Source organism: Mus pahari, chromosome 23 (assembly GCF_900095145.1).
Source record: "Mus pahari chromosome 23, PAHARI_EIJ_v1.1, whole genome shotgun sequence".
In the NCBI taxonomy this organism is placed as follows: Eukaryota; Metazoa; Chordata; class Mammalia; order Rodentia; family Muridae; genus Mus; species Mus pahari.
Window position 1 is genome coordinate 11,380,573 of NC_034612.1, and position 24,735 is coordinate 11,405,307.

The following is a 24,735-nucleotide window of genomic DNA, read 5'->3' on the forward strand; positions in this document are numbered from 1 at the left end:
TTTTTTTTTTTTTTTTTTTTTTTTAAAGCTTCATTTAGCCAGGCGTGGAGCACACACCTTTAATCCTAGCAATCAGGAGGCAGAAGTGGGCACATCTCTGAATATGAAGGCAGCCTGGTCTACAGAGCGAGTTCCAGAAGAGTCAGGGGGACACAGAGAAACCCTGTCTGGAAAATCCAAACCAAAACAAAAGCTTTATCTTATCTGTTTGTGTGTGTGTGTACTTGTCCACATGTGTCAGAGGATACCTCGTGGAGTGTGTCCCCTCCTCTTTCTGTGGGTCCTGTCATGGAGCTCAGGTGCTCAGAGCCTCCCTCGGGGGTGCTTTGACAGTGGTTTCTTAGCCTAGCCTCGGTATCCAGGAGCCGAGGTTAAGAGGGATTCTGTAGCTTGTTACCATTGGGCCAGACCCGTGGCTTTCTCACATCTGCTTGCCCTACTTGCTGGCTCCCTGGGGCTGCACCTTTAGCACCCCAAACTCCTGCTGGGATGGACACCCGCACAGCCCTCTGAGCACGTGAGGCAGGTGCACATGCTCTCTTGCTAAGCCACACTGCTGGCCCTTGAGTTTTCTTTTGTGTCTTTGAGATAGGGTCTGTGTAGCTAGCTCAGGCTGTCTTGGAACTCTGTAGACTGTCCTGGTTTAGAACTCACAGAGGTCTGTCAGCCTTTTCCCTCTGGTACCGGGAGTCCTTGACTTTTTTTGCTCCGTCTCCTGTTGTTTCCTACAGGCAGGGGCTGCAGCGTGACACGTGCCGCCACTGTTGACCTGTTGCCGCTCTGTTCATAATAGCACACTGTCGTTTCTTAAGATCAGTCTGACTTGTGTTTCCTCCCAGCTCCTTAGAAGGGGAAGTACATTGCTCTGCAGAAGATGCCGTGAAGTTCATAGAGGACAGGATAACAGAGGCATCCCAAAACTCCCGGCATGTCCGAGGCCCACACCTAGCTAAGCTGGAGCTCATCAGGCGCCTGCGGAGCCAGGGCTGGAATGACGAGTACAAGCTGGGTAAGAAGCCTTAGGCAACCCTGAGCCCCGGGAAGCTGAGAGGCTGCACCCAGATCTGGAGTGCAGGCCTCATTCTCAATATGCTTAATATGCTTATTACCTGAACATAGCTGCCGAAGATGGTTGATTTACAAGATCATCTGCTGACCATGGTTGGCTTGGCTTTTTATATATTCCCGTCTATTTAGTCCATTGGGTCCTTGCTGACCCAGTTTAAAGAGAAATTTCCAGTCTCACCATTTTTAACATTTCTCAGACTGTGTGAATGTTCTCTGCTTTTGCTTTTTTAAGAATGGCCCTCCCTCAGGAGCACAAGCAGCCCTTGGACCTCACCTTTCTGGTGTGAGCTCCCTCGCATAGGCTTTACTTCTTAGGGGATGGAAGGGTGGCCTGGTGTGAGCTCCCTTGCATAGCTTTACTTCTTAGGGGATGGAAGGGTGGCCTGGTGTGAGCTCCCTCTCATACCTTTACTTTTTAGGGGATGGAAAGGCGGCCTGGTGTGAGCTCCCTCGCATAGCTTTACTTCTTAGGGGATGGAAGGACGGCCTGGTGTGAGCTCCCTCGCATAGCTTTACTTCTTAGGGGATGGAAGGGTGGCCTGGTGTGAGCTCCCTCGCATAGCTTTACTTCTTAGGGGATAGAAGGGTGGCCTGGAGTTGCCTTGTAACTGAGGATAGCTTTAATCTGCCTCTCCCTCCTGAATGCCGGAGTTACAGGTGTGCCCACCACACCTAAGTCTTACCTTTTTCTTTTATTGTAATTTTTATTTTATTTTTTGAGATGGGGCGCTGTGGTTAAAGTTGTGTGCCATTGTTTTTGGCTTCAGACCAAGTTAATTTAAATAAAACAGATCCTTTTTGATCAAGTGTGTCACTCTGGACATGGCTTCAGTCTGTGGGTGATTGAGTGTCCTCCTCTTTTAGGTGACCCAGAAGAGCTAATGTTCCAGTATTTCAAGAAGTTCGGGGATAAGCCGTGCTGCTTCACAGACCTGAAGGTGTTTGTTGATCTCTTGCCTGCCGCCCAGTGCACACAGGTACGTGGTCCTTGGTTCTGCTCGTGGCTGAAGTGTCTGCTTGCATGCTAGTTCAGGAGGGGATGATACAGTAACCGAACTGCAGCCATAATGCTTGGCCTTGTCACATCCTCTAAGTCAGGCCTGAAACCAGCAGAGAGCCACACTCACGACTTCTCCCCAGCAGTAGGGCTGGCTCAGATTTGTCACTTGTCAACAGGAACCTCATTTTCATTTTTCTGCGATAGGATCACATGGCTCAGGGCCCTGTATCCACTGCCTTTCAGTGCTGAGCTCCAGAGTGAGCCGTGTAGCCCGACCAGCTTCTCCTCTAGAAGCCTTGTAGCCTTGACTGCCTGTGTGTGTCCCTACCTGCCGGACAGCTGTCCACAGCCATCCATACGCACCCCCTATGTGTGTCCCTACCTGCCGGACAGCCGTCCACAGCCATCTATACGCACCTCCTATGTGTGTCCTTACCTGCTGGACAGCCGTCCACAGCAATCCATACGCACCCCCTATGTGTGTCCTTACCTGCTGGATAGCCGTCCATATGCACTCTGTGCTCTAAACCACCGGTTCCCAACTTTCCCAGTGCTGCATCCCTTTAATACAGATCCTCCTGTTGTAGTGATCCTCAGCCATAAAGTATCTTGTTGCTACTTTGTAATTTTGCTACTGTTATGAATTAATGTAAATATCTGATACACAAGATATCCGATACGTGACCCCTATGAAAAGATTGTTCAACTCACAAGAGTCAAAACCCACTGGTTGAGAACTTCACTAGACTGTTTCATACTCAAGATGTTTAGTGTGTGCTCCAGAGCCATCCTGGGAGTCCTCTGCCCACTGAGGAGCAGTGTGCCTGTGGTGGGACAGAGCACCAGGTCAGCGATAGGGCATGGATAAAGCTAGTAGTTGCCATCCACTTACTCACTAGTAACCTGTGAGTGCCGGAAGCCATGCTGCCCGTGCCAAGACTGATGCTGTGTGACCTTTCACCCCACAAGGGTCGAGGGAACTGAGGGCAGTGGAGTGCCATGTCTTTATCCACTAGGACGCAGCACTTCAGCAAACTTCGTGACTGTCTAGGGCACATGTGTGGCACACGCCTAATCCCAGATCCTAATAAGAAGCCCGTCATGTCAGTGGGGTTCTGAAAGACTCTCTCCGTTGTCTTAGTGGATCTTTTCTCGGGATGCGTGTGTACAGGACTCAGACCTACATACAGCCTCTGGGATAAATTGTAGAATGCAGAAAGTCTGGGTTCTAGGAGCATTTGAAGGTTTAGGCGAGAGAAATGGTTGTGTGGGAGCTTGGGCTGGGAAGGCTGCGTCTGAATGCTGTCTCGTAGAAGAGTGAGTAGGAAGGGGAGCCATGGTTCAGAGAGGACTAGGAAGTAGTCAGAACCCTCCAGAAGTAGAGTTTTACTTTGGAGGAAATGAAGGTGATTATCAGGACCCGATCACTCGAGCACTGGTGAGCACTAGTGAGCACTAGTGAGCTGGTCATGTGCTGAGCAGCAGGGGGCAGTGGCCATGGAGTGGCTCTTGCCCAGCAGGGTGGGGTGGCACGGCTGCTCTGAGAACTGCTCCTTCCCGTGCTGCTGACACGTTACCTTCTGAGCAGCTGTGCTTGCCTGGGGTGTGGGAGTCTTAGGGGACCCCACATAGGAGCTTGTTTGCTCAAAGGAGCCCTGCTAGCGCAAGCTGGGAGCTAGTCCAGTGAGTCCCACAGTTTTATTTTATTTTGCTTGGTAATTTTGCTATCAGCTTTTTTAAAATTAAAAAAAAAAAAAAAAAAAAAAAAAAAATTTTTTTTTTTTTTTTTTTTTTTAAGATCAGTTATTTGGGAGCTGGAGAGATCTCAGTGATTAAGAGCACTGGCTGTTCATAGAAACCCAGGATCGAATCCTGACACCCACACGGTGTCTCATGGCTCCCTGTAACTCCAATCCTAAGGCATCTGCAGTGCTCACGGAAGCATCTCTTCTACTCCTCATAGTGCACAGACAAAATGAGGCCAAATACCCACAATAAAACGGGTGGACAAAAAGGATTTCTCGGGGTCTAGTCTGTATAAGCCATGGATGACCTTGAACTTCTAGTTTTCTTTTTTCTTCATGTCCCCAGGCATGTAGCATTACACGTGGTCTGTGTGAGCTAGGGGTTGAACGACAGCTGGTGGTAGAGAAGGCACAGTACAACAGTCTTTTAAAAAAAAAAATTACTTATTGTATATGAGTGCTCTATCTACACATATGCCTGCATGCCAGAAAATGGCATCAGATCCTCGTATCATCATCATTGCAAGACACTATGTGGTTGCTGGGGTTTGAACTCGGGACCTCTGGGAGAGCAGACAGTGCTCTTTAAGAGTATGTAAGGTTAAGAACCGCTGAGCCATCTCCCCAGCTCAGCAGTCTTCTCACAGAGTACCTCAGGCATTCTAACTGTGCTTGCATGGTGTGGCCTTTGTTCATCCCGTCTGCAGTTCATCAACCAGCTTCTTGGAGTTGTTCCGTTATCGACGCCGACAGAGGATAAGCTTGCCCTGCCGGCCGACATCCGAGGCCTGCAGCAGCATCTGTGTGTTGTGCAGCTGACTCGGCTCCTTGGCTTGTACCACAGCATGGATAAAAGTCAGAAGCTGGATGTGGTCAGAGAACTGATGTTAAGGTACCAGCACGGACTGGAGTTTGGTGAGTAGCTGATGAGATGTGGTATTGCCCCCCCTCCCTCTCCCCTCCCTCTCCCCCGTCAGGCGGTTCTCACCGCGCCCTGCTGTGTGAGTGCTGCACAGAAGCTTTCTTAGTCCTGCTGCTGCTGTTGCTGTTGCTGCTGGGTGCTTTCTGCTCTTCTCTTAAGCCGGGCTAGACCATGGCTCTTAGATGAGCTCATGATTTGTGAGGATTTTCACACTTGGGAGCTGTGTTCTTATATCCTCATAGAGGCTGTGTGAAGCCGAGTAGTGTGAACTCTAAGGGAAATGTTGAGTGCAGAAGCAGGGGCCTCAGACAGGGTTTGCTCTGCTGGACACACCTATTGCTAATGCTTGGTAGAGGTGTCGCAAGAGCACTGCTATCCAGAACTGCTTGGCAGGGCGGTTGGGCCCTGGTTCTTTCCCTTCACCTCAGACTTCTTTAGATCATCCTATGTGGCTGGCATGTGTTCCTTCTCCCCTGGGGGATTCCTGTTCTAGTTGAGTGTGGCTTCTTTTAAGCCTTTGGTTTGTGCTCTTAGCCCCCCACCCCCATTCCATCCACCCACCCAGCCATCCTTTCCCCCATCCATTCCCTTCTTTCCAGGGATGGAGGCCAGGTCTTCATGCACGCAAAGGCAAACACTCTATGTCCATTCTGCATCCCAAGTTATTCTTAAGGTTTATATTTGTCTTCAGTACTCCTGCTATTCCCATTTTCCTCTTAACTGCCTGTCATTTTTCTTCTTTAAAAAGCAAATAAACAAGAGCCTCCTGTAGCAGCGCTTGTTGAATAGCTGTTGAGAGCAGGCGTGTGTGTGTGTTCCCTCTGCAGGGCGCTCTTGCTTGAAGACAGAGTCGCAGCTCTCAGACCACTACTGCCTGCTCGCTGTTCACGTGCTCGTTGACGTGTGGAGAGAAGCAGGTAGGAATCACTGAAACAGATCTAGGGTTAAAATATAACCACACTGATTAAAAAGCAGATGAGCAACCCCATAGAACAGAAAAGCTCTTTATATTTAGTTTTAAAAAATATTAATAAATAATTTTTTTAAAATTGTTTTTTGAGACAGGCACTCACTTTGTAGCCATGACTCTGAAACTTGCTCTGTAGACCAGGCTGGCCTGAAACTCAGGGATCTACCTGTCTCTGCCTCTGCCTCCTGGGGGCTAGGATTAAAGACATGGACCACTACAGCCCAGCTTCACATCCCCTCCTTTTTTGAGGATTTATTTATTTCTCTGTATGAGTGGTATATGTGCATGTATGAATTCATGACAGAAGAGTCATCAGATCCCATTAGAGATGGTTGTGAGCCACCATGTGGGTGCTGGGAATTGAACTCAGAACCTGTGGAAGAGCAGCCAGTGCTTTTAACCTCTGAGTCATCTCTCCAGCCTCCAGCTTCCTTTTTTAAAATAATATTTTGTATGTTTGTGTATACATGTGTGGACACGTGTGCTCATGTGTTACAAAGATCGCCAGGTGGGTCGGGCTCAGACTCATCTCCAGGCTTTGGTGGCAAGTGCCTTTATGTGCTGAGTCATCTCTTTGTTCCTAATAGCAGGTTTTTTTTCTTTTAAATATCATATGTGATATTTTTAGTACAATTACATATGGAATAAAAATGATAATATCTTGTATGGTCTGTCTTGTGGGGAAAGCCCTTCAGGACAAAGGGGAGCTAGCATCCTATTGTTCTTCAAAGTCCCTCTCTGAAGTCCATGATTATCTTTCCAATATATACACATCCTGGATTATTTTTGCACAGCTCTATTTAAGCACTCAGGTAACTACTCGAGGACTTTGTATTTAGGGGAATTCCCTCTTTTGATCCCAAGTCTGTATCTAAAACTTTTATGCATCCAACCTCATTCACGGTTCATTGTTGTTAGGGAATTCCCTGCTCTTAAAGCTGAGTAGATAATGTGTTTCGATTCCAGGTGAGGAGACTGCGGTCTGGCAGGCCCTGACTCTGCTGGAAGAAGGCTTAACCCACAGCCCGTCCAATGCGCAGTTCAAATTGCTGCTTGTTCGGATCTACTGCGTGCTGGGTGCATTTGGTCCAGTGGTGGATCTGTACTCCAGCCTCGATGCTAAGCACATCCAGCACGACACCATCGGGTCGGTAGTGCGCTCGGGATGCCCTGAGGCTAGCCTAGGAGGGTCACTCACTGGTGCCGAGAGATAGTGCAGGCCGCAGGGTGAGGCGCTGTGCTCTTTGCTGGGTCGATGCTTCAGGCATCTTCTGGGAGCTCTGTTCTACTCCCTGCTGTTGCCACTGATCCAAGACATCCTTTTTTTTTTTTTTTTTTTTTTCTTCTTCTTCGAGACAGGGTTTCTCTGTGTAGCCCTGGCTGTCCTGGAGCTCACTTTGTAGAGCAGGCTGGCCTCGAACTCAGAAATCCGCCTGCCTGTGCCTCCCAGTGCGGGGATTAAAGGCGTGCGCCACCACGCCCGGCTTCCAAGACACCCTTTTGAGTTTGAGTTTGGGCTATTTTATGTGGTTATTCAAATTTAGGAAGAGAATGTTGTGTTTTTTCTAGTTATTATCAAGGTGTAAAGAAAGTACTCTCTTGATTTTCTTTTAATTTGATCCCATTGGCAGGATCATCCCGGCAGGATTGTTTTTTTGGCCTGCTCTCTCTTCGCCGTAGTAACTTGGTGCCTAGTATTTGACAGTAGAGGGAGTTGACTGATGTTTTCTCCGCTCTTCCTCTCTAGATATCTTCTGACCCGATACGCCGCATCCCTGGGTCAGTACGCTGCTGCCTCCCAGTCCTGTAACTTCGCACTCAGGTTTTTCCACTCCAACCAGAAAGATGTAAGTGAAACCCACTGGTATTGTGGCTTGCTGCTGACTGCCTGGTGTAGAGTGCACCCCCTAGGGTCATAGCACAGAGCACCCGGGCCTGGCTCTTTAGTTGGCAGGTGCCCTTAGACCACTAAGGAGAGGCATTGAATTTGCTCAGTGTTCGTGTCTATAATTGAATCCTTGGAAATGTCCATTTCTAACGGGGCACTAACAGACTGAGACGTCTCACGTCTCTCAGCTTTGCATTTCACATGCTATCCAGGGACTTCCCAAGATTGGAAGCAAGGGGTTCCAAGTTTGGGCCAACAGCCACCCCTACGGCATTTAAGGGCCAGTTAGTTAGAACTCCCGGGGCAGAGTCAAGGAGGGTCTGCATGTAGTTGGCCCACGAGGTTAAAGTTCTTTGAGGAATCTACATGGTCTCAGTTGATGGTCTTGCAAAACTGGAGCAACACCAGGAGCTAGTGTGCAGAGATAGTGAGTCTTTAGAGTGGCCACTACTGCTGTTCTTCATGTGTGTGGCTAAGCCTCACTTCTTAGAGTTTGGCCATGCCTGGCTTAGCCCGTAGCTTCCTATTTTCCTGGTCTCTCAGCGTCATTGAGCTTGGTGAGGAAGTTGCCATCTGGGACTCATCTTGACAAATGCTCTTGAGTCTTGAGGTCTTTCCTTTAAAGTCACATCTGTCTTCCAAGTGCTTCTTGAGAGATGTGTTAAAGAATAAAGAAGCCGGGCAGATGCACGTCTGAGCAGTGTGTGTTCTGTGCCATGGGTGTGAAGCACCAAGGATAGCTTGATCCTAGAGAAGGCTGGCCTCTGCCTGTGCCACACCATCAGCTGTCTGTCTGCTTTATCCTGCGGGGATCAGTAGCTGTGCAGACCTTCTCCCTGATGACAGAGAAACCTGTGACCGCACTGTACATTCAGGAATGTGTGCGTGCCATCTCTTTGTGAGGGATTTACTAACTTCAGAACGGCTGCCTCATCTTTCATCATTCTAACTCTTCTGTATTTATAAGGAGGAGGCTAAAGACATTTAATTTATTGAAGACTCTTAAAATTTGAGACAGGGTCTTGCAGTGTAGGTGAGGCTAGCCCCAAGTGCTCTCTGTCTTCTTGCCTGGCCTCAGAGGAGTCAATGTTTTGCTATGTTGCCTGTGGCAGGAAAATCACTAATGTGGCTAAATGTATATGATGCTGATAAGTGACCAGTTTACTAGTCAGGGAATAATAATCCTCTCCTCGAGTTTAACTGGGGCTATTTAAACCATTCCCAAGTAACCATCTGTAAGGACCAGAGGCAGTGCTGACACCCGTACCTATAGTAAGGAAATGGGGCCGTGCGCCTGTTGGGGCAGCTCTCTGCAAAGCCCGAGCATAGTCTTCTGCAACTTTGACTTGTTCTGGGGAGTCCCCAGATGCTCCTTCCCTTGGGCTACTAATGTAGTTCACTTCCTAGTCAGTTCTTTAACAAAGCACTTCTTAAATAGGCAATCTGCTGTTGTTAGGTGGCTCCGTGCTATGGGGTTGAAAGTTATCCTTGGATGGTCCTGCTGTCTTGTCAGGGTCACTGTTAGGTCTTCCCATTGCCAAAAGCCAGGCAGTTCTAAATGCTCCCTTTTGGGGAACAGAGACATAAGGCATTGGTTACGAGCATACTGGGCTTGCAGAGGGCCTGGGTCTACGTTGGGTGGATCGTGACCATTTGTACCTCCAGGTCCAGGGGATCCACCCAAACATATATTGCATAAATACAAATAATAAGGATATTTTAAATTTTTTTCTTTGAAATCTCTATTTTAGATATTCATATTGGTCATCATTTACAATCTGATACCGTGTGTTTTGCTAATTTTCATAGCGCTCAGTGTTCATTTCAGGCATTGCTGTGGTATCTGACCAGGAGTAGGTGTGGATGCATGCTCTGGTCAGCAGTCTTTAGAGTGCCTGTGGCCTCTTGTTTGGCTGTCCCGTGAGGCTCCAGGCTCCGGCAGGGATGCTCTCAGCCTCCTGCTATTGCTCCTTGGGCCCTTGGCTACCACTGCAGAGTGCTTTGGCATTTGAAGAGGACTGTCTCAGGCAGATGCACAAAAAGCTGCAGCCCCTCCTGGGATGTTGAGACTGTACTTTTCTCCTGGTTGTCCCTTGTTTCTGTCCTGTAAAAGCTGTTGTCTGTTTTCTCAAGTGAAGTTCTGTGGGCTGCTCAGACACTGAGCTCCCACTTGAGGGAAGGCTGGGTCTCAGGTTGGAACTGCAGTCTGCCCAGAACCACCCAAGTCTTGTTTGCATCCTGGCTAGCTGGAAGTGGTTTCAAGCTGTAAGTTCCCATTGCAAGGGTTGGCACTTAGCCCTGCTGTGTCTTCTCAGTTGGGGACTATAGGACAGAAGTCTGATTAAGTGTGGGCCTCTTGATGGGGCATGCCAGTGTCCTCAGTCCAGCTGGCAGGCAGTCCTACACCCACAGGATCACACATAATCTTTTTAATTTTCTTGTGTCCGTCCGTCTTTAATCTCTCCAGATACTGCAGGCAAACAGCTGGCCGAGGTGTCCCCTGGGGGTTTAAAAGCCGCGTCGAATGCAGTTGACTTAGCGCCCGTGGCGCAGCCCCATGGCCTGAAATGAACCCTGCGAGGCTGTGTATCTGAGGGTATGTTGTTGACTATTGGCCTATTTTTCTCCTGGGCAAATTACTCAGGCATAGTGGAAATGGGGGCAGAGCTAGCAACAAAAACTAGGCAAAGACTAGCTTTTCTAGAAAGTGTCTTTGGGGCAGACATCAGCGTTCAGCTAAACACTTCCTTTGGCCCAAAGGGGTGATCTGTCTTCTGATCCTAGTGGCCTAGGCCCACTCTGAAATGTTCTTCCCTGAGATTTGCTTGTGTTGTGCCAGGACTTTGTGTAGAACTCTCTATCTTGACTCTGATCTGCAGCATCTCATCTGATCATTTTAATCTGAGTCACAGGACACTTGGGAGCGCTCCCTTCACTTGCTTGTCTAGGGCAACTGAGCATTTTGTGTGCTCAGGACACTTGGTTCTTGACGGCTTCCTCAGAGTTCATTATGACAGTCCTGTTGGTGTCTCTTGTTCGGTGTCTTCTGTCCTGCTGCAAAGCTTGTGTCTGGTACTGAATTCAGAGATGACCCATCTAGGAGCAGTGTCTTTCGAAGGAGAGTGGTTTCATTTTGGGTGGGCTATGGTCGTATGAGTATGGCATCCTTAGAATCTTTGAATATAGCATAGTTTGTCTTAGACACAGACTAAACGGTGTAAGATTCCTGTTGGAATGACATTTGCCAAAGTCTTGGTTGTTGTGATAGAAGATCCTCTAGGTCCAGTTGTCTTGAAAGACATGACTGCCAAGTCAGGACTGGAGATGGCAGCAGTTGCCTCAGGGCTAGGTTAAAGAGAAAGAATGTTCCCCCATGCTGTGTGGCCCAGACCTCCAGAAACTAACGAGGCCAGCTTTGCTTCTAGTTTGAATGGTTAGTTAGCTTGCTGGCAAGTGTTGCTTACATTGCCTGACCAAGGGACTATTTATACCAAGGTGATGTCTTTCCTCCTCAGACCTCAGAATACATTATTCAAGCTTACAAATATGGTGCATTTGAGAAGATCCCAGAGTTTATCGCTTTTAGGAACAGGCTGAATAATTCTCTCCACTTTGCACAAGTACGCACTGAGCGGATGCTGTTAGACCTTCTACTTGAAGCAAACATGTGAGTTCCTGATGGGAGGCAAGAATGGACTGAGGGGCCAGACCTGATGTTCATGGCTGCCAGTGGCAGGGTTAAGGGAAAAGGGAGGACAGGAAGTTACGGGAGATACAGAGCCTTGACCCTGTCACAGAGAATGCTGGAGGGCTGTGGCTGTGGCTGTGGCTCTGATGCAGTAGGAAAGAGGTCTGCCCTGGGAGCCAATCCGGGTGCTTGCCCACTCGATCCTGCTGGTTTTCACTGGCTATGTAGTGAGATGCCATGTCTTGGTTCCATTTGCCCTCATTTGAGAACATGTTTTCTAAAGTAAATCCTTTCTCTCATTCCAGGAAAAGAAAGTCCTGCCTAATGTTTTCATGACTATTGTTATAAAAATAAAACTTTAGGGCAGGGGAGACAGCTCAGTAGTTAAAGCACTTTGGTGAGGGTGTGAGTTCTGAACCCCATCATTCATGGGTAAATCATGCATGGCAGTGCATGCCTGCAGCCCAGTGCTGACGGGAGATTCTCTGGGGCTCACTGGCCAGCCAGCCAAGCCACATGGTGAGGTCCAGGTCAGGGAGGAACCTGTCTCAAAACACAAGGTAGATAGAGACAGAGGAGAACAGCTGATGGAGACCTGTGGCCTCTCTAGGCATACACAGTCTTGCACATATCTCTCCTCACCGCCCCCATGCCTAAGCAAACCTTCTGTATTACAGATCAATTAGCTTGGCAGAAAGTATCAAATCAATGAATCTGAGGCCAGAGGAAGATGATGTTCCATGGGAAGATTTGCGAGACAACAGAGACTTGGATGTTTTCTTCAGTTGGGATCCAAAAGACAGGTAAGAGGAACTCAGCAGTGAACAGTCAGGGTGAATCCAAAACGTTAAAGAAAGGTTCCTTTATACACAAACACACGTGTTCACCGCTGGAATCAGAAAGCAGGTCACAGCCCATCGCACTCTGTGCTGGGCTGCCAAGCTGGGTCTGTCCAAGGCGTGCTGCATGAGCTCTGAGTGGAGGGAGACAGGCTTCACCAAGATGCAGGTCCTTAGGATCTGGAGAGGAAGGCGAGACATCTTAAGTGATTTTGGCTTTCCTAACATCTCAACCTGGTATATATAAACACTTTTAATCTCTGTTAGGTTTCAAAGGGTTATGGCAAATTGACAAATTGGTGTGCCTGTGTCTGTGTATGTGTGTCTCTGTGTGTGTGTCTGCATATATGTGGTGTGTGACTATATGTGTGTATACATAAGAACAAGTTTATTATTGTTTTTTGAGCAATACAGAAGATGGGTTTACTAGCTAGGTATGGTTCTTGCCTGGAGGCAGAGGCAGGCCAGTCAGGACTGCCAGGGCTACACAGTGTGATCTCACTTCAGGAAACAGAAAGGTAAAAATACTTAACACCTGATGTCTTATTCTAAGCCACACAGAGACATGAATATCCCAGGCACGACACACAGACATACATGCCATGTGCTGTCCTTGTGCCCTCTTTGCATCATGTATTTGAGCCAGGTCTCTGTGTGTCCTGTTTCCCGAGAATGTTTTAGAGCTCACTGCTCCCTCCGACCTTGTGACACTGAAGTGACAATGAAGATGTGAACTCCCACACCACATTTTTCACTGGTGGGAGTGAGTGGGGACAGGAGGACCCAGGAGAAGGGTCATGAGTGTGCCTTAGTGTCTGTTCCCAGTTGCCTTCCCCATCCCTGCCCCCATCCTAACCCTGCTGAGCTTCAAGGCCTGCCTCCCTCACGTGGCCACTCAGCATCTTTCTGTGATCACGCCTGCGGAGAGGTCAAACTGCCTGTGCCGTTGAGTCGGTAACCAGCCGTGTTGTTTAAAGCTTTCCTCGGAGCCTGGCATGCTCATGCCCTCCAGTGATCCCAGCACTCTTGAGAGTTGAGGCAGGTGGATTGGGAGTTCAAGGTCATTCTCAGCTACACAGCAAGTTCAAGGCCTGTGCTAGGAGAGGCCCTGTGTCACTGAGAGACAAACCAAAGTTTCTGGGACCGTTCTGCCTATCAGTCATTGGAAGAGCTGCCTCCACTTTTCCTTATTCCACTCACTGGAGCATCCTTCAGATTGTTATCCTCTAGAGTGGCCTCTGGTCACATAGATGAGAAGCACAGTCTTCAAAAGTCAGAAGGGACCAGCAGCTCAGTGGGTGAGGGGTTCGCCATTACCCTGACTTCAGTTCTTGGGACCTTCCTGATGGAAGGCCTCCATAACCTACAAACACAAAATAAAGAAGTTTTCATTTTTAAAAGGCTATACACTGCCAGGCAGGTGGTACACGCCTTAAATCTCAGCACTCGGGAGGCAGAGGCAGTTGGAGCTTTGAGAGTGAGTTCCAGGATAGCCAGGGCTACACAGAGAAACCATCTCAGAAAACCACACCAGCCATAGGCAGTGCTTTTCAGTTCCACAAACACTGGTGTGGGGAGAGCCTGCCTCACTGGGGCCTGAGCAAGGCAGTTCAGAGAGGCAGGAAACACTGCTCTCTCCAGTTCAAGAGTGGAAATTACAAGGACTCATGGCCACAGACATTGCGACCAGGCTGAGGCAGTGTCCGCTAGACTCTGAGGTAGGGAGCCTGATACAGTGTCACCCTGCCTGAGTGGCAGAGATGCAGGTGGGTCAGGAGTTCAAGGTCATCTTTCATAGCAAATTTGGGCCAGCTTGGGCTATATGAGACCCTATCTCAAAAAGAAAAGGAAAAGATTAAAGGCCCTCTCAATTTCTTCATTGGTATTGACATTCAGCGTAACTAGGAGCTACTCAGGTGAGGCTCTAACTACAACATGACTTCTCTTCTAGCAGAGATGAATGAATGGCTTCGGTCAGTGAGGCTGTATAGGGATTGGTTATTGCCTCGTGTTTAGGTGACGTGTAAACTTTATAGCCTTCTAGTAGGGGGGTTAAAATGAAACCTGTCTGCCCTTGGAAGCCAGGGCACAAATGTGTAAGACCTGTGTGTGAGAGCTTTGAACACACTGATTTGTAGCTTACCAAATTTACACTGAGTAAGCTTGCAGAAAGACCTGCGAGGCAGTGTGTAGTTGCTATTCCGCACCACTACAGCTCATCCCTGCGAGGAGTGTGGAGGGCCAGGGGAGGTCTACGGCACTGGTTTCTCCTCCCTCCCTCCAAGAGCAGGAAGCAGCAGTCAGGAGGGCCTTACTGCGCGCTGTGTGCTGTTGCTGCAACTGGGTGATGAGGGACAGGGTGTGAAGCAGCCGGCTCTGTCCCCAGAACTAATGGTATGTTCTCATGGCCACAAGGGCTGCTCTTGCCTAGCTGCCGGGCATCAGCTGAGGGTTAACCGTGCAATAGCCCCTTCTGCAGCACACTGCAGCATTTCTTTATCACTAAAGAAGTGTGGCTCAAAGTTAATACAGGTTGGCCCTCTGCCATCCATTCCTTTCTCAGGAAGAAAGAGGCCCCTGGATCTAAAGAGACTGTGCCTCAAAAAGAGATGGTGCAAGTGTTGCCACCAACTTAGGATTTGGGGTATGTTTATATATTTGTATTTTTTTGGTGCTACTTGGAATCCCAGCCCACGCTTTACAAAGGGTAAAAAAGAAAGGTGTCCTGTGCCATCGAGCTGAGCCCCTGTGCAGTCATGCCTTTGTATACTTGTATATGGAGAAATCTGAGGGTCTGTGGAGCCTGTGGACTCCTGCGCGTTTGAGTAACTTTTGGCACTTTGACCACCTGCCCTGTGTGTCTGGCCTCTGAACTTTTTGTATCATTCATGTTTTAATCCTCAGAGTACACACTGTTCCGAGGGCAAACGACCTGTAGGTAAGGCTGTAGTGCACAGCCTTCTGTTGTGAGGCAGGTGGTAATCAGAGGCTTGCACTGAGCCCCAGGTGAAGGCCCGAACTGTACTGAGGCCCTGACAGGGGAAAGCAAAGGCTCAAAGCTGTGGAGGCAACAGGCTGAGTAAAATGGCCGGTCTGGGGATGTTTTTGTTTAAGGAATGTTTCCGAAGAACATAAGAAACTCTCCTTGGAGGAGGAGACCATGTGGTTAAGAATTCGCTCCTTAACGTTGAGGCTGATCAGTGGACTTCCAAGTCTTACCCACCCTGTGGAGCCCAAGAACTCAGAGAAGACGTCAGAGAACGGTGTGTCCTCCCGGATCGACATCCTTCGTTTGCTCCTCCAACAGCTAGAGGTGGCCGTGGAGACGGGGAAGCGGTTTATTGAGAAGGAAATTCAGGTATCAATAAGTATTTGCTGTTGGAGACGCAGTGATTATCCCACCAACTGTTGGCATAACAGAGAAAGAGGGATGGAAAGTCTTGGCCATTTCAGGGTATTGCTCTGTCTAAACCCATTAGTCAGGAAAAGCAAAATAGCTGTTTGAGGGGTTTTTCTTTCCCTTTGAGATGGGGTCTTGGTATAGTTCTGGATGACCTTAAATTTGAAGTCTTCCTGCCTCAGTGTTGTGACCACAGGAACACACCACCCTGCTCTGCTAATACATATGGCCTTTTCCTTGGTACTGTGGGAGTCAGTTGCTGGCTTTCTGATGGATGGATTTCTATTATGTCTTATCCAGCACTTACCCTGTTTTCATACTTTTGTTTTCTGTCTTTTTCCAGTACCCATTCCTTGGGCCTGTCCCCACCAGGATGGGCAGGTTCTTCAGTTCTGGCTGCTGTCAGTGCCAGGTTCACTCCTTCCATCTGGTCAGCGACGTGTATGAACTTGACACCAGTGGCTTAGGTAAGTATGCATGCAGTGGCCCGTGTTTACAGGACCTTTACCATTGAGACTGTAGTAAGTGGCATAAATGGTAAAACCCTAAACTTACGGGGAACTAGACAGACTCCTATGCTGAGCCCCACCTGCATTCCTGCATGCAGTACAGGCAGCATAACGGGTAAGTCCTGCTGGAGAGCTGAGATAGTCTGTGTCCAGAGCAGCAGCCATGTCCCTCCTCCGTTGGTAGCTCTGCCTTTCTGCCTCTGTGTCTTTCAGTCGTGGGATTAAATGTGTGCATCTCAGGGAAAAGGCCGCTGCTGTGACTTGCTTGTTAGAATTGAGTTAGCTGTTGCTCCTTTTCAGATTCTTACTACTTCAGTTGATCTTATTTTATTATGTATATGGGTATTTTTGCCTGTGTGCTTTTCTGTGCATAATGTGCATGTCTGGAGCCCTCTGGGCCAGAAGAGGGAGGGTCATATCCTCTAGAACTGAATTTACAGTTGTGAGTCACCATGAGGGTACTAGGAATTCTACCACAGCAGCCAGTACTTATTCGGAACTGCTGAGTTCTCTCTCTCTCCCGACCAACTTTTTGGTGTGGGTGTGGGTGTGGGTGTGTGGGTGGGTGTGGGAGTGGGTGTGTCTGGGTGTTCAGGGGAGGGCAGGTGCCTATGGAGCCCAGAATTACTCTTAACTGCCCAGCCACCTCTCCGGGCCGGCTGCTGTAGGTGTTTGTCGTCTATGTGTTTGCTTACTTATTCTGTGTATACCACAGCACTCATGGCGAGGTCACAGAACAGCAAAGGAGTCCCTTTTCTCCTTTTACCACCTGGGTCTGGGGGATTATACTCAACTTTGGTGACAGTGGCTTTCTCGGCCCACTGGGTTTTTTTCAGCATAGCTTGTGGGCTGGGCTTGAACTCAGACTGGTTGCCTTGGTGTGCTGGGCACTGGGATCACAACTCTATGCAATCATGCCCAGTTTGCTGCTTTTTCTTTAAAAAACAAACCAAAAAAAAACCCCAACCCAATGTTGATTGCTTGTTTTTCATTTTTAGAGGGTACAGTGGATATACAGGAACGAATAGAAAATAGTCTTACATCTTTACTAGAACTATTGAAAGGTAAGTTTTTATTGTAGATTCCTGAATTGTGCATGTGTGTCTAATAGTAGCTCAGTGTATAAAAATATATGAGGAAGGGTTTGGAAATAATAAGCATTTTTTTTTTATTTTAAAAATGACTTTTTCCTCTTTAAGGGTGGTTGTTTTTATGGTTAGATGGTCTTCATGTATGTTCCAGATGTACCTCACTCGTCGGCGCAGCCCAGGATGGCTGTAGCCTGATGCCCTTCCTCCTTTGCCTTGGGATTACAGGCGTGCAACAGCACTGTGTGTGCCTGAAGTTAAACTTAATGCAGAAGGACTCAGAAACTAGTATAAACGGGGATGTTAGTGGAGACGAGTTACATAGGCTCAGTTGGCCAGTCTCTTAACAGTGTGAAGTGAATAGTCTCAGTTGACACGGACGAGTCTGTTGGTGGCTGTGGGGTGGGGTGGGTGTGTATGGGAGGGTGTCGTGAATGTGCAGAGGCTGGAGACACAAGGCCGCTCACTGAACCCGCAGTGCAATGATCTGACTAGTCTAGTGCTGCGCCTCACTGTCACATGGCTGCTGGTGACCCCAGTGCTTCATTAACCAGGCCATCTCTCCAGCCCCATGCAAATGCTCTCCTATGGTGGTCTTCTGAGCCGTTCAGGTCACAGTGGCACAGGGCTTCTAAGCCACCCACTCTGTAGTTTATGATAGCCTCTGTTTCAGACCTTTTTTCCCCCCACTGGAGCTTTAATTTATTTGGGTTTTTGTTGTTTTTGTTTTGAGATGGAGGTCTCATTTTGTAGTAGGCAGCTTGAAACTTAGTATGTAGACCAGGCTGGCCTCCAGCTTAGAGATCGTATGTGCCTCTTCCAGTGCCACCAGGCAGGCCTGACTTGGATTTTTTCTTTTTTCTTTTTTTTTTTTTTAAGATTTATTTATTTATTATATGTAAGTACACTGTAGCTGTCTTCAGACACACTAGAAGAGGGTGTCAGGTCTCATTATGGATGGTTGTGAGCCACCATGTGGTTGCTGGGATTTGAACTCAGGACCTTTAGAAGAGCAGTCGGTGCTCTTAACCACGGAGCCATCTCTCCAGCCCTTGGATTAAGTTTTTATGTTATTTTCAAATTCTACATTCTAAAAGCATCAAAACTTAGAATAACAGCATAAAACCTTTTCTCCCCTCAGGTGTCTTCAGCACATGTAAAGGTGACCTCTTAGAAGTTAGAGACGGGACCGTGACGACCCAGCCTGCAGTCCTAGAGAATCTGGTCTTCTTCGTTGAGGTGTGCCTTCCTCCTCCTGAGGGCTGGCTTTGTTCCCTCTTCTCCACAGCAGGAAGTGGCTTTACACCTGCAGCTTGTCACTCATTGTTTAGGACACTAGCTGCCATTTTTGTCATTTTCTAAGCTGGTTTCCTCTGCAGTCTAAGGGACGGCGTCTGAGCGGCTCTTCTCCTGCGGTTCACCCTCCCTGGGCTTTGCTTGAGTTCACAGTGCCATTTGTTTTACTGGTTGCCTAGCAGTCTGTATTGTGTAGGCAGCTGGGGGAGGATAAAATACAGTGTAGTTTCCTTTTTTGAAAGTGTTAGTTCGTGTGTAGTTGAGACTGGCCTTGAACTCTGGACTCGGCTGCAGCCTCCTAGGATTCATGGGCATATGCCAGCATCCTGACAGCAGCAAAACTCTTGGTTTTAGTCACATTCTTTCTGTTGTTGTTTAGATTTATGTGTATATTGTGCTGCTGTGTGAGTTCATGTCTACCTTGCATACAAGTACCTGCAGAAGGCCAGCGCTGCCATGTGGGTGCTGGGCATCTAATCCAGGTCTTCTCTAAGAGCAGCCAGCCCTCTCCAGTGCAGAGTGGTCCCCCAGCCAGTGGTGTTGAGTAGTCACTGAGCACACACATGCTCCCACGGTGTGGGGCAGGAGCCAGCTGGTTGCCCAGGGCACGAATGCCACTAACCGCTGTGTGGAGAGGTCCCACATGCTGGGATGTGGGCTTTGCACTTAGCAAAGGGACACACACATCCTCCCTCTCTTTAGGGAAAGGGAGGAAATGGAGACTAACAGAGGGACAGCCAGGAGGAAGGACAATGCCATCAGCTGTTGGAGCAGCAAACTGCTGGGACAGATGCATGGGGGACACCTTCCAGGGAAGAAGTGTTTGTGCTGGCGCACAGTCACAGCTGCCAGTCCTGGTTGGCTTGTCCCTTTCCATGGTCACTGGTCACTGCATAACTGCCAATGCCCTAACTTTGTCTCTGGCTGCTGTGTAGACACTTTGGTGTAACTTTTGCTGATGAGCTTGCAAATTTCCTCTTTCAGACTATTTCTGTCGTCCTTTGGGTGTCCAGTTACTGTGAAAGTGTCTTGAGACCATACAAATTAAATATCCAGAAAAAGAAAAAGAAGAAAAAAGAAACGAGCATCATCATGGTAATGACAAAGAGCAGCTGACCGCCTGGCCTCGCCTTCTTGTCAGGTTTCTGCAGGCGCCTGGCTGCAGCCTTTCCTGAAAGGGCTGTGAGGTTGCCTGGGCTTGTCCTGACTCCTGATCCTTGGCCTCCCCAGTAGCTGGGACACAAGGATGTGTTGGTTTTAAGACAGTCTCACTGTGTAAGGCGCTGTCTCTGAACTACATTGTCCCTGCTGCTGCTTCCCAGGTCCGTCCTTAGAGTCACAGTTGACATGAAGATCCTTCCCTGGGTCCGCTGAAAGAACAGTGCAGTGTGTCCCAGGAGCTGAGTTAGCAGCTAATGGGTTTCTCCAGAGTATATCCATCCATCCCTGTGGTCACAGCATCAAACACTGCATGCTGGGAAGTTATAATACCATGCTAGAAAAACAGGAGTTGTTTGGGAAGCTTTTAGCAGCTTTTTCATCTTCTTCCCCCCAGCCTCCGATCTTCACCAGTTTCCAAGACTACGTTACTGGACTTCAGACTGTAATTTCCAATGCTGTGGATCATATTAAAGGACTTGAAGCACATCTAATTGCACTTAAACTTGAGGAGCTCACATTAGAGGAAACTTGTATCTCTACGGTAAGAGATGGTGTGCAAGCAGTGAGTATTGTGCACAGGTTGAAACTTTCTCCTGAGGATCAGTTAATGCCCAATTCATCACAGATTTCAATTAAACCTTGCCCATATATACTTGTCATAAAATAGTTCTGTGTCCAAGCTACTCCAAAAGATGCTTACATTTTCCTTGGTCTGGGGTACACTCCTGTTGATTACAGCCTGTGTCATGTGTGCCTTACATGAGTCATCTGACGCCAGGAACAACTTCCCCTTTCCATAGTCTTTATGAACCAAAAATGCCATTGGTGTTCTGCATGAGGTCACTATAAACTGAGAGACTGAGTTTCAAGCAAGACTACTTGTTGTTTGTTTTGTAGGAAGAAAGAAAAATTTCCCGGACTGTGCAGGGGAAAGTGCAGAGCAGTTACCTGCACTCGCTTCTGGAGATAGGGGAGCTGCTGAGAAAAAGACTTGAGACTACAAAGAAACTAAAACTTTAAGAAATTATGAACCACAGGCCCTGAAGGTTCCACAGCAGAAGACGACACACCACCTTCCAGCAAACAACAACACCTGGCTGGCATTGTTCTAACCCAGAACTTCCTCACAGATGCATGAAGGACTTTGATCGTGAATTAATTTTTGAGGTATTAAATATATACAACAAATTAAATTATTGTATATAAGCCAGAAGCAGGACCCTCATCTGGGTTTACCACTCTTTATACCTGTTCATACATACAGGACAGCAACAAGAGCAGCCCACTTCACTCCCATCACCAGAAATGTCTGGGGTGGGCGTTTCAATACAAGCAGCAATAGAGAATAGCATCGACCTCAGAGCAAGTGGGTTGCTTTTTCATCATGCAGTGGGAAGAAGTTTTGGTTTGGTACTTTAGCCGTATGAGGCAAAAAGCAGGAATAGGAGCAGACCTGGGAGCAGGGACCTCCCTTAGAGCAGGCTCCTTGTGATGGTCCCACAGAACCAGGATGGGTCCACCGAGGCTCAAGGGAGATGTGGCTGAGTTCATGCCACCGCAGGGCACCGCACGTGACCACAGGTGCTCAGTTTTGGCTTCATAGCCCCAGTAGCCAAGACATCCCAGCCCCGCTCCTGGGAGAGCCCGGCCTCAGGGCAGTGAGGAAGTCGGAGTTCGCCCACTTGGAGGAGGAAGTCTGAGCCAACCCCAGACTTCGTAAGCGGCTGAGACTGAGCCCCGCTGGTCTTCTGTTGGAAGAGGTTGTACGTGGTGTGTGCAGGCGAGTCTGATACTTTTGTCATCGTTGAGTCACATTGTGCAGCAGATTCATGCGTCACACACATACACAAATGCATAAATATGCTTGGAAACAGATTGACTACCCTAGTGCTTTTAAGGGGGAGCTTTGGGACAGAAGGAATTATATATTATGGGTTTAACCTAGGCTTTAAGCGTTAGGTTGACAAAAGGTATGTTACAGTGGGCCTGGTATTGGTGTTTGTTGACATTTGAGAACTGTATCGGGTGTATTTCCATTACTCGCCTGAGGTTGGAGGTCCGGTCCCTAAGCCTCCAGTTTGAGGCTGGTCTGCGAGAAGATGAAAGCTGCTCTTGATGATGTCCTGCCGAGGAGCTTCGACAGTGCTTTCCATCACTGTTTTGTGTCTGAACCTCCTCTCGCTTCTGTTCTTGTCCCTGCCACTTGACTCCTGAGAGACAGCAACTGTAAGGTGACAAAATGATTTGGTCAGGATTGGTCTTTCCCATGTCTGCTCCAGCACAGAGGTGGCAGACAGCAGCTAAAGGCCAGCTGCCAGAATCCGAGTGGCTGTGTTTGCATTGCATCCTTTATCCTGACTGTCGGGATTCACAAGTCAACATAGTGGTTAACAGTAATTTACTTGTAAGGAAATGTGTACAAACTACTCTCTTACTTGTAGGATGTGCTGGAGCTTACACCACGATTGCATCAGAGTGTCATGTGCTCACGTGTTCCATCCCCAAAGAAAGGGCCTTTTTGAATAAGATGGGTTGAAGACCCTGATTTTGACTTGCCTTGAAAATCACCTTGTGGCACTGTTCTGTAGTTGTGGCCTGTTTCCCATGGGACTGGGTGGCATTTGCTTGCACTGCCTTGGCTCCTAGAATAATGTTTCTTGGGATATTCAAATTGTCCTGTGTCACAGATGCTCTAAAACAGCTTTGTCAGCTGATGATGGTCAGTATGGACTGTATGGGCTGGCTATGGCCCTCAGGCATACCTCCTTGCTCTAATGGTCTATCCAGTCAGTCTCCTGCCCCAACATGTAGGGCCTCCACTGGTCTTGTTGACAGATAATGTCATGTTGGGGTTACACTTTCTCTGTTACTTGCGGATTTTCTTACAAAATGTAGCATTTCAATCAGATCTAATTCTTACATTTTGAGATAACTGTAAAAAGAGTGAAATTATGAAATGGCCAATATCTTTTATCAGTCTATTCTTTTGGAAGCTGTCATGCACTATACATTGTGTACATGTACGCCGCCTCTCCCTACGCTTGTATGTCATTAGCATCTAAGGAGAATGCTCGAGGCCCAATGCTGCTGCTCTTCTGGTTTATATGGGTTTTGTTCTGTTTTGTTTTTGTGTGGTAAATTGATATTTAAAAAACAAAAAAATAACAAAAACCACGACTACTGTTTACAGACTGAAAAAAAAAATCACTGCTTTTTATACTACTGAGATCCTAAGTCAAGACTTTGGAAAGCAGGAATCAGGTTCCAGTTACTCCTTTGCTGTGGACGGTGAGTCCTCTGTAGTGTCCCCACACGATGGAGAGTGTGCAAACCTAGGTGTGCTGCCATCAATTTTGTATATTTTCATAATTTTAATTGTTCAAAATTGCATTATATTTTGCAATCACCACGTTCAATCTGTATATGTCTTTCATTTCAACTTTTTCAATACAAAAAGGGGTTCAATTTATCTGCAGGTTGGTTGAGACTTTTATGTGATTTATTGGTATGGGATATCTGCTCTTGAGAACTAAGTGCAGGCAGGAAATCAGCTTTAACTGGACAGGCTAATAATCTACATAAATGTTTTTATTTTAAGTTGGCACTTTTCCTGGTTCGTGTTTGTTCAGTCTTAAAAGTTAGAGCTTCCAGAATAGTGTACCTCATCTCAATTCTGTGCTAGTATCTGTAAATATGGGCTAGCATGGGGCACTCCTGCAGATCCAGGTTTAAGGAGGTGGAGGCAGGAGGATCAGGTCAGGACCATGCTCAGTTGTCTTAAAACAAATAAATGAAAAACCCCAAAAGATTAAAGGTCAGAACTAATGTTTTTGGCATAACAGATGTTGCACACTCCCATTATTTAACTAACGGGTGAATCTGAGCAGGTGTCATGGGCCATATGTTAGTTGCTGAGCCCCTATGTCCTTCTGGAAGCTGTGTGCTGACGTATGTCAGAATGTGTGCAGATCTGAATGAATCAAAGGCAAAGGCTCCTCCTTGCAAAGCACCCCAAGGTTTCATTCAGGCAGTCGCTAGCACAGTGGAGGTGGGAGCTGTTTTCCTCTTTGTCCTGATAGTACATGCCCTTAGCAGGATTTGTCTGCCTCTTCGGGAGGAACTAACTCCATATGAATTTCCTTCACCTATGGGTTTCCTGTTCTTAACCTTCCTGACATGGTGGGGTTTCCTGTTCTTAACCTTCCTGACATGGTGCAGATCTGCAGGTGCAATTACTGCCTTGTTGCCAAACTTATGGGATGAGTCATATAATTACACGTTATTTGGGGTTACCCACTGCATGTCATGCTCTGTGGGGAAGTTGGGGGGGCACAGCTTTATTCAACTCCAGTCTCTATCCCACAAACATTGCATGGGTCCCATATAAGAATTAAAACTGAGATCCTTTTTTGCAAGCCAGGACTTAGGGCTTCCCTGTACAGCCTTGGGTGTCTTTGTCCTGCCCCACTTTGCCCTCTTTTCAATGGCATTTTTGATCCTGAATTAGAAAGGACCTCTTAACACTATTTGGAAGAAAAAAAAATTGCAGGTTCATTAGAATCAAATTTCTTTTTATTAGATCCAGTGTTTACTGCTTCAGGCTACTGAGGAATCCCCTTAAGTTGTATGTAGCTGTTTAACGTGAAGAAGGACTCTGGGCAGCCATTAGAAGAGCCTCATGTCTGTCCTGTCCCGGTGCTGCTGGACAGGATCATCTGCCTGCAGAATGCCTGGAGACATTGCATTGCCATGACATGCAAATCCCTTAAAACACATTCGGCTCGAAATAGAAGGCATAGTAACTTAGTCTTTCTGCTCCTGAGCTCCTGAAGTTAGAAATGGCTGCAGTGAGCCGGAGCCATCCTGTCAGGGCTCAGGAGTAGAGTGCCATGGTCCTGTTGCTATCTCAAAAAACGAAGCGACTACTTTGTTCTTTATAGATTTAGCCTGGCCTAGATAAGTATATAAACCAGAACAGCTAAGGCAAGTCTGTGTGTTTCTGAAGCACCAAAAGAGATTCCAAAATAGATTACAACTAAAATTAGAACTAAAAATTAAAATATTAGCAGCTAGAGAGAAGGCTCAGCAGTTAAGAGCCCTGGAGGATTCGTACTCGCACCTACGAAGTGGCTCACAACCATCTACTTTAGTTCCAGAGAAT

General features: G+C 47.6%; 1 protein-coding gene across 1 annotated transcript in view; it reads left to right on the plus strand.

Moving 5' to 3' along the window:
- Naa25 (N(alpha)-acetyltransferase 25, NatB auxiliary subunit) overlaps window positions 1–20,787 on the plus strand; it is a 49,546-nt gene extending 28,759 nt beyond the window's left edge. Inside the window, exons 10-24 of the mRNA XM_021187216.1 lie at window positions 840–1,009; window positions 1,933–2,045; window positions 4,521–4,728; window positions 5,563–5,652; window positions 6,672–6,852; window positions 7,453–7,552; window positions 11,109–11,260; window positions 11,959–12,084; window positions 15,235–15,478; window positions 15,864–15,987; window positions 17,028–17,093; window positions 18,259–18,356; window positions 19,398–19,508; window positions 19,969–20,115; window positions 20,472–20,787. Of these exons, the coding sequence (XP_021042875.1) occupies window positions 840–1,009; window positions 1,933–2,045; window positions 4,521–4,728; window positions 5,563–5,652; window positions 6,672–6,852; window positions 7,453–7,552; window positions 11,109–11,260; window positions 11,959–12,084; window positions 15,235–15,478; window positions 15,864–15,987; window positions 17,028–17,093; window positions 18,259–18,356; window positions 19,398–19,508; window positions 19,969–20,115; window positions 20,472–20,594 (2,053 nt within the window). The 3' untranslated portion in view covers window positions 20,595–20,787. The remainder of the gene's footprint in view (window positions 1–839; window positions 1,010–1,932; window positions 2,046–4,520; window positions 4,729–5,562; window positions 5,653–6,671; window positions 6,853–7,452; window positions 7,553–11,108; window positions 11,261–11,958; window positions 12,085–15,234; window positions 15,479–15,863; window positions 15,988–17,027; window positions 17,094–18,258; window positions 18,357–19,397; window positions 19,509–19,968; window positions 20,116–20,471) is intronic.
- Window positions 20,788–24,735: the final 3,948 nt, after the last annotated feature.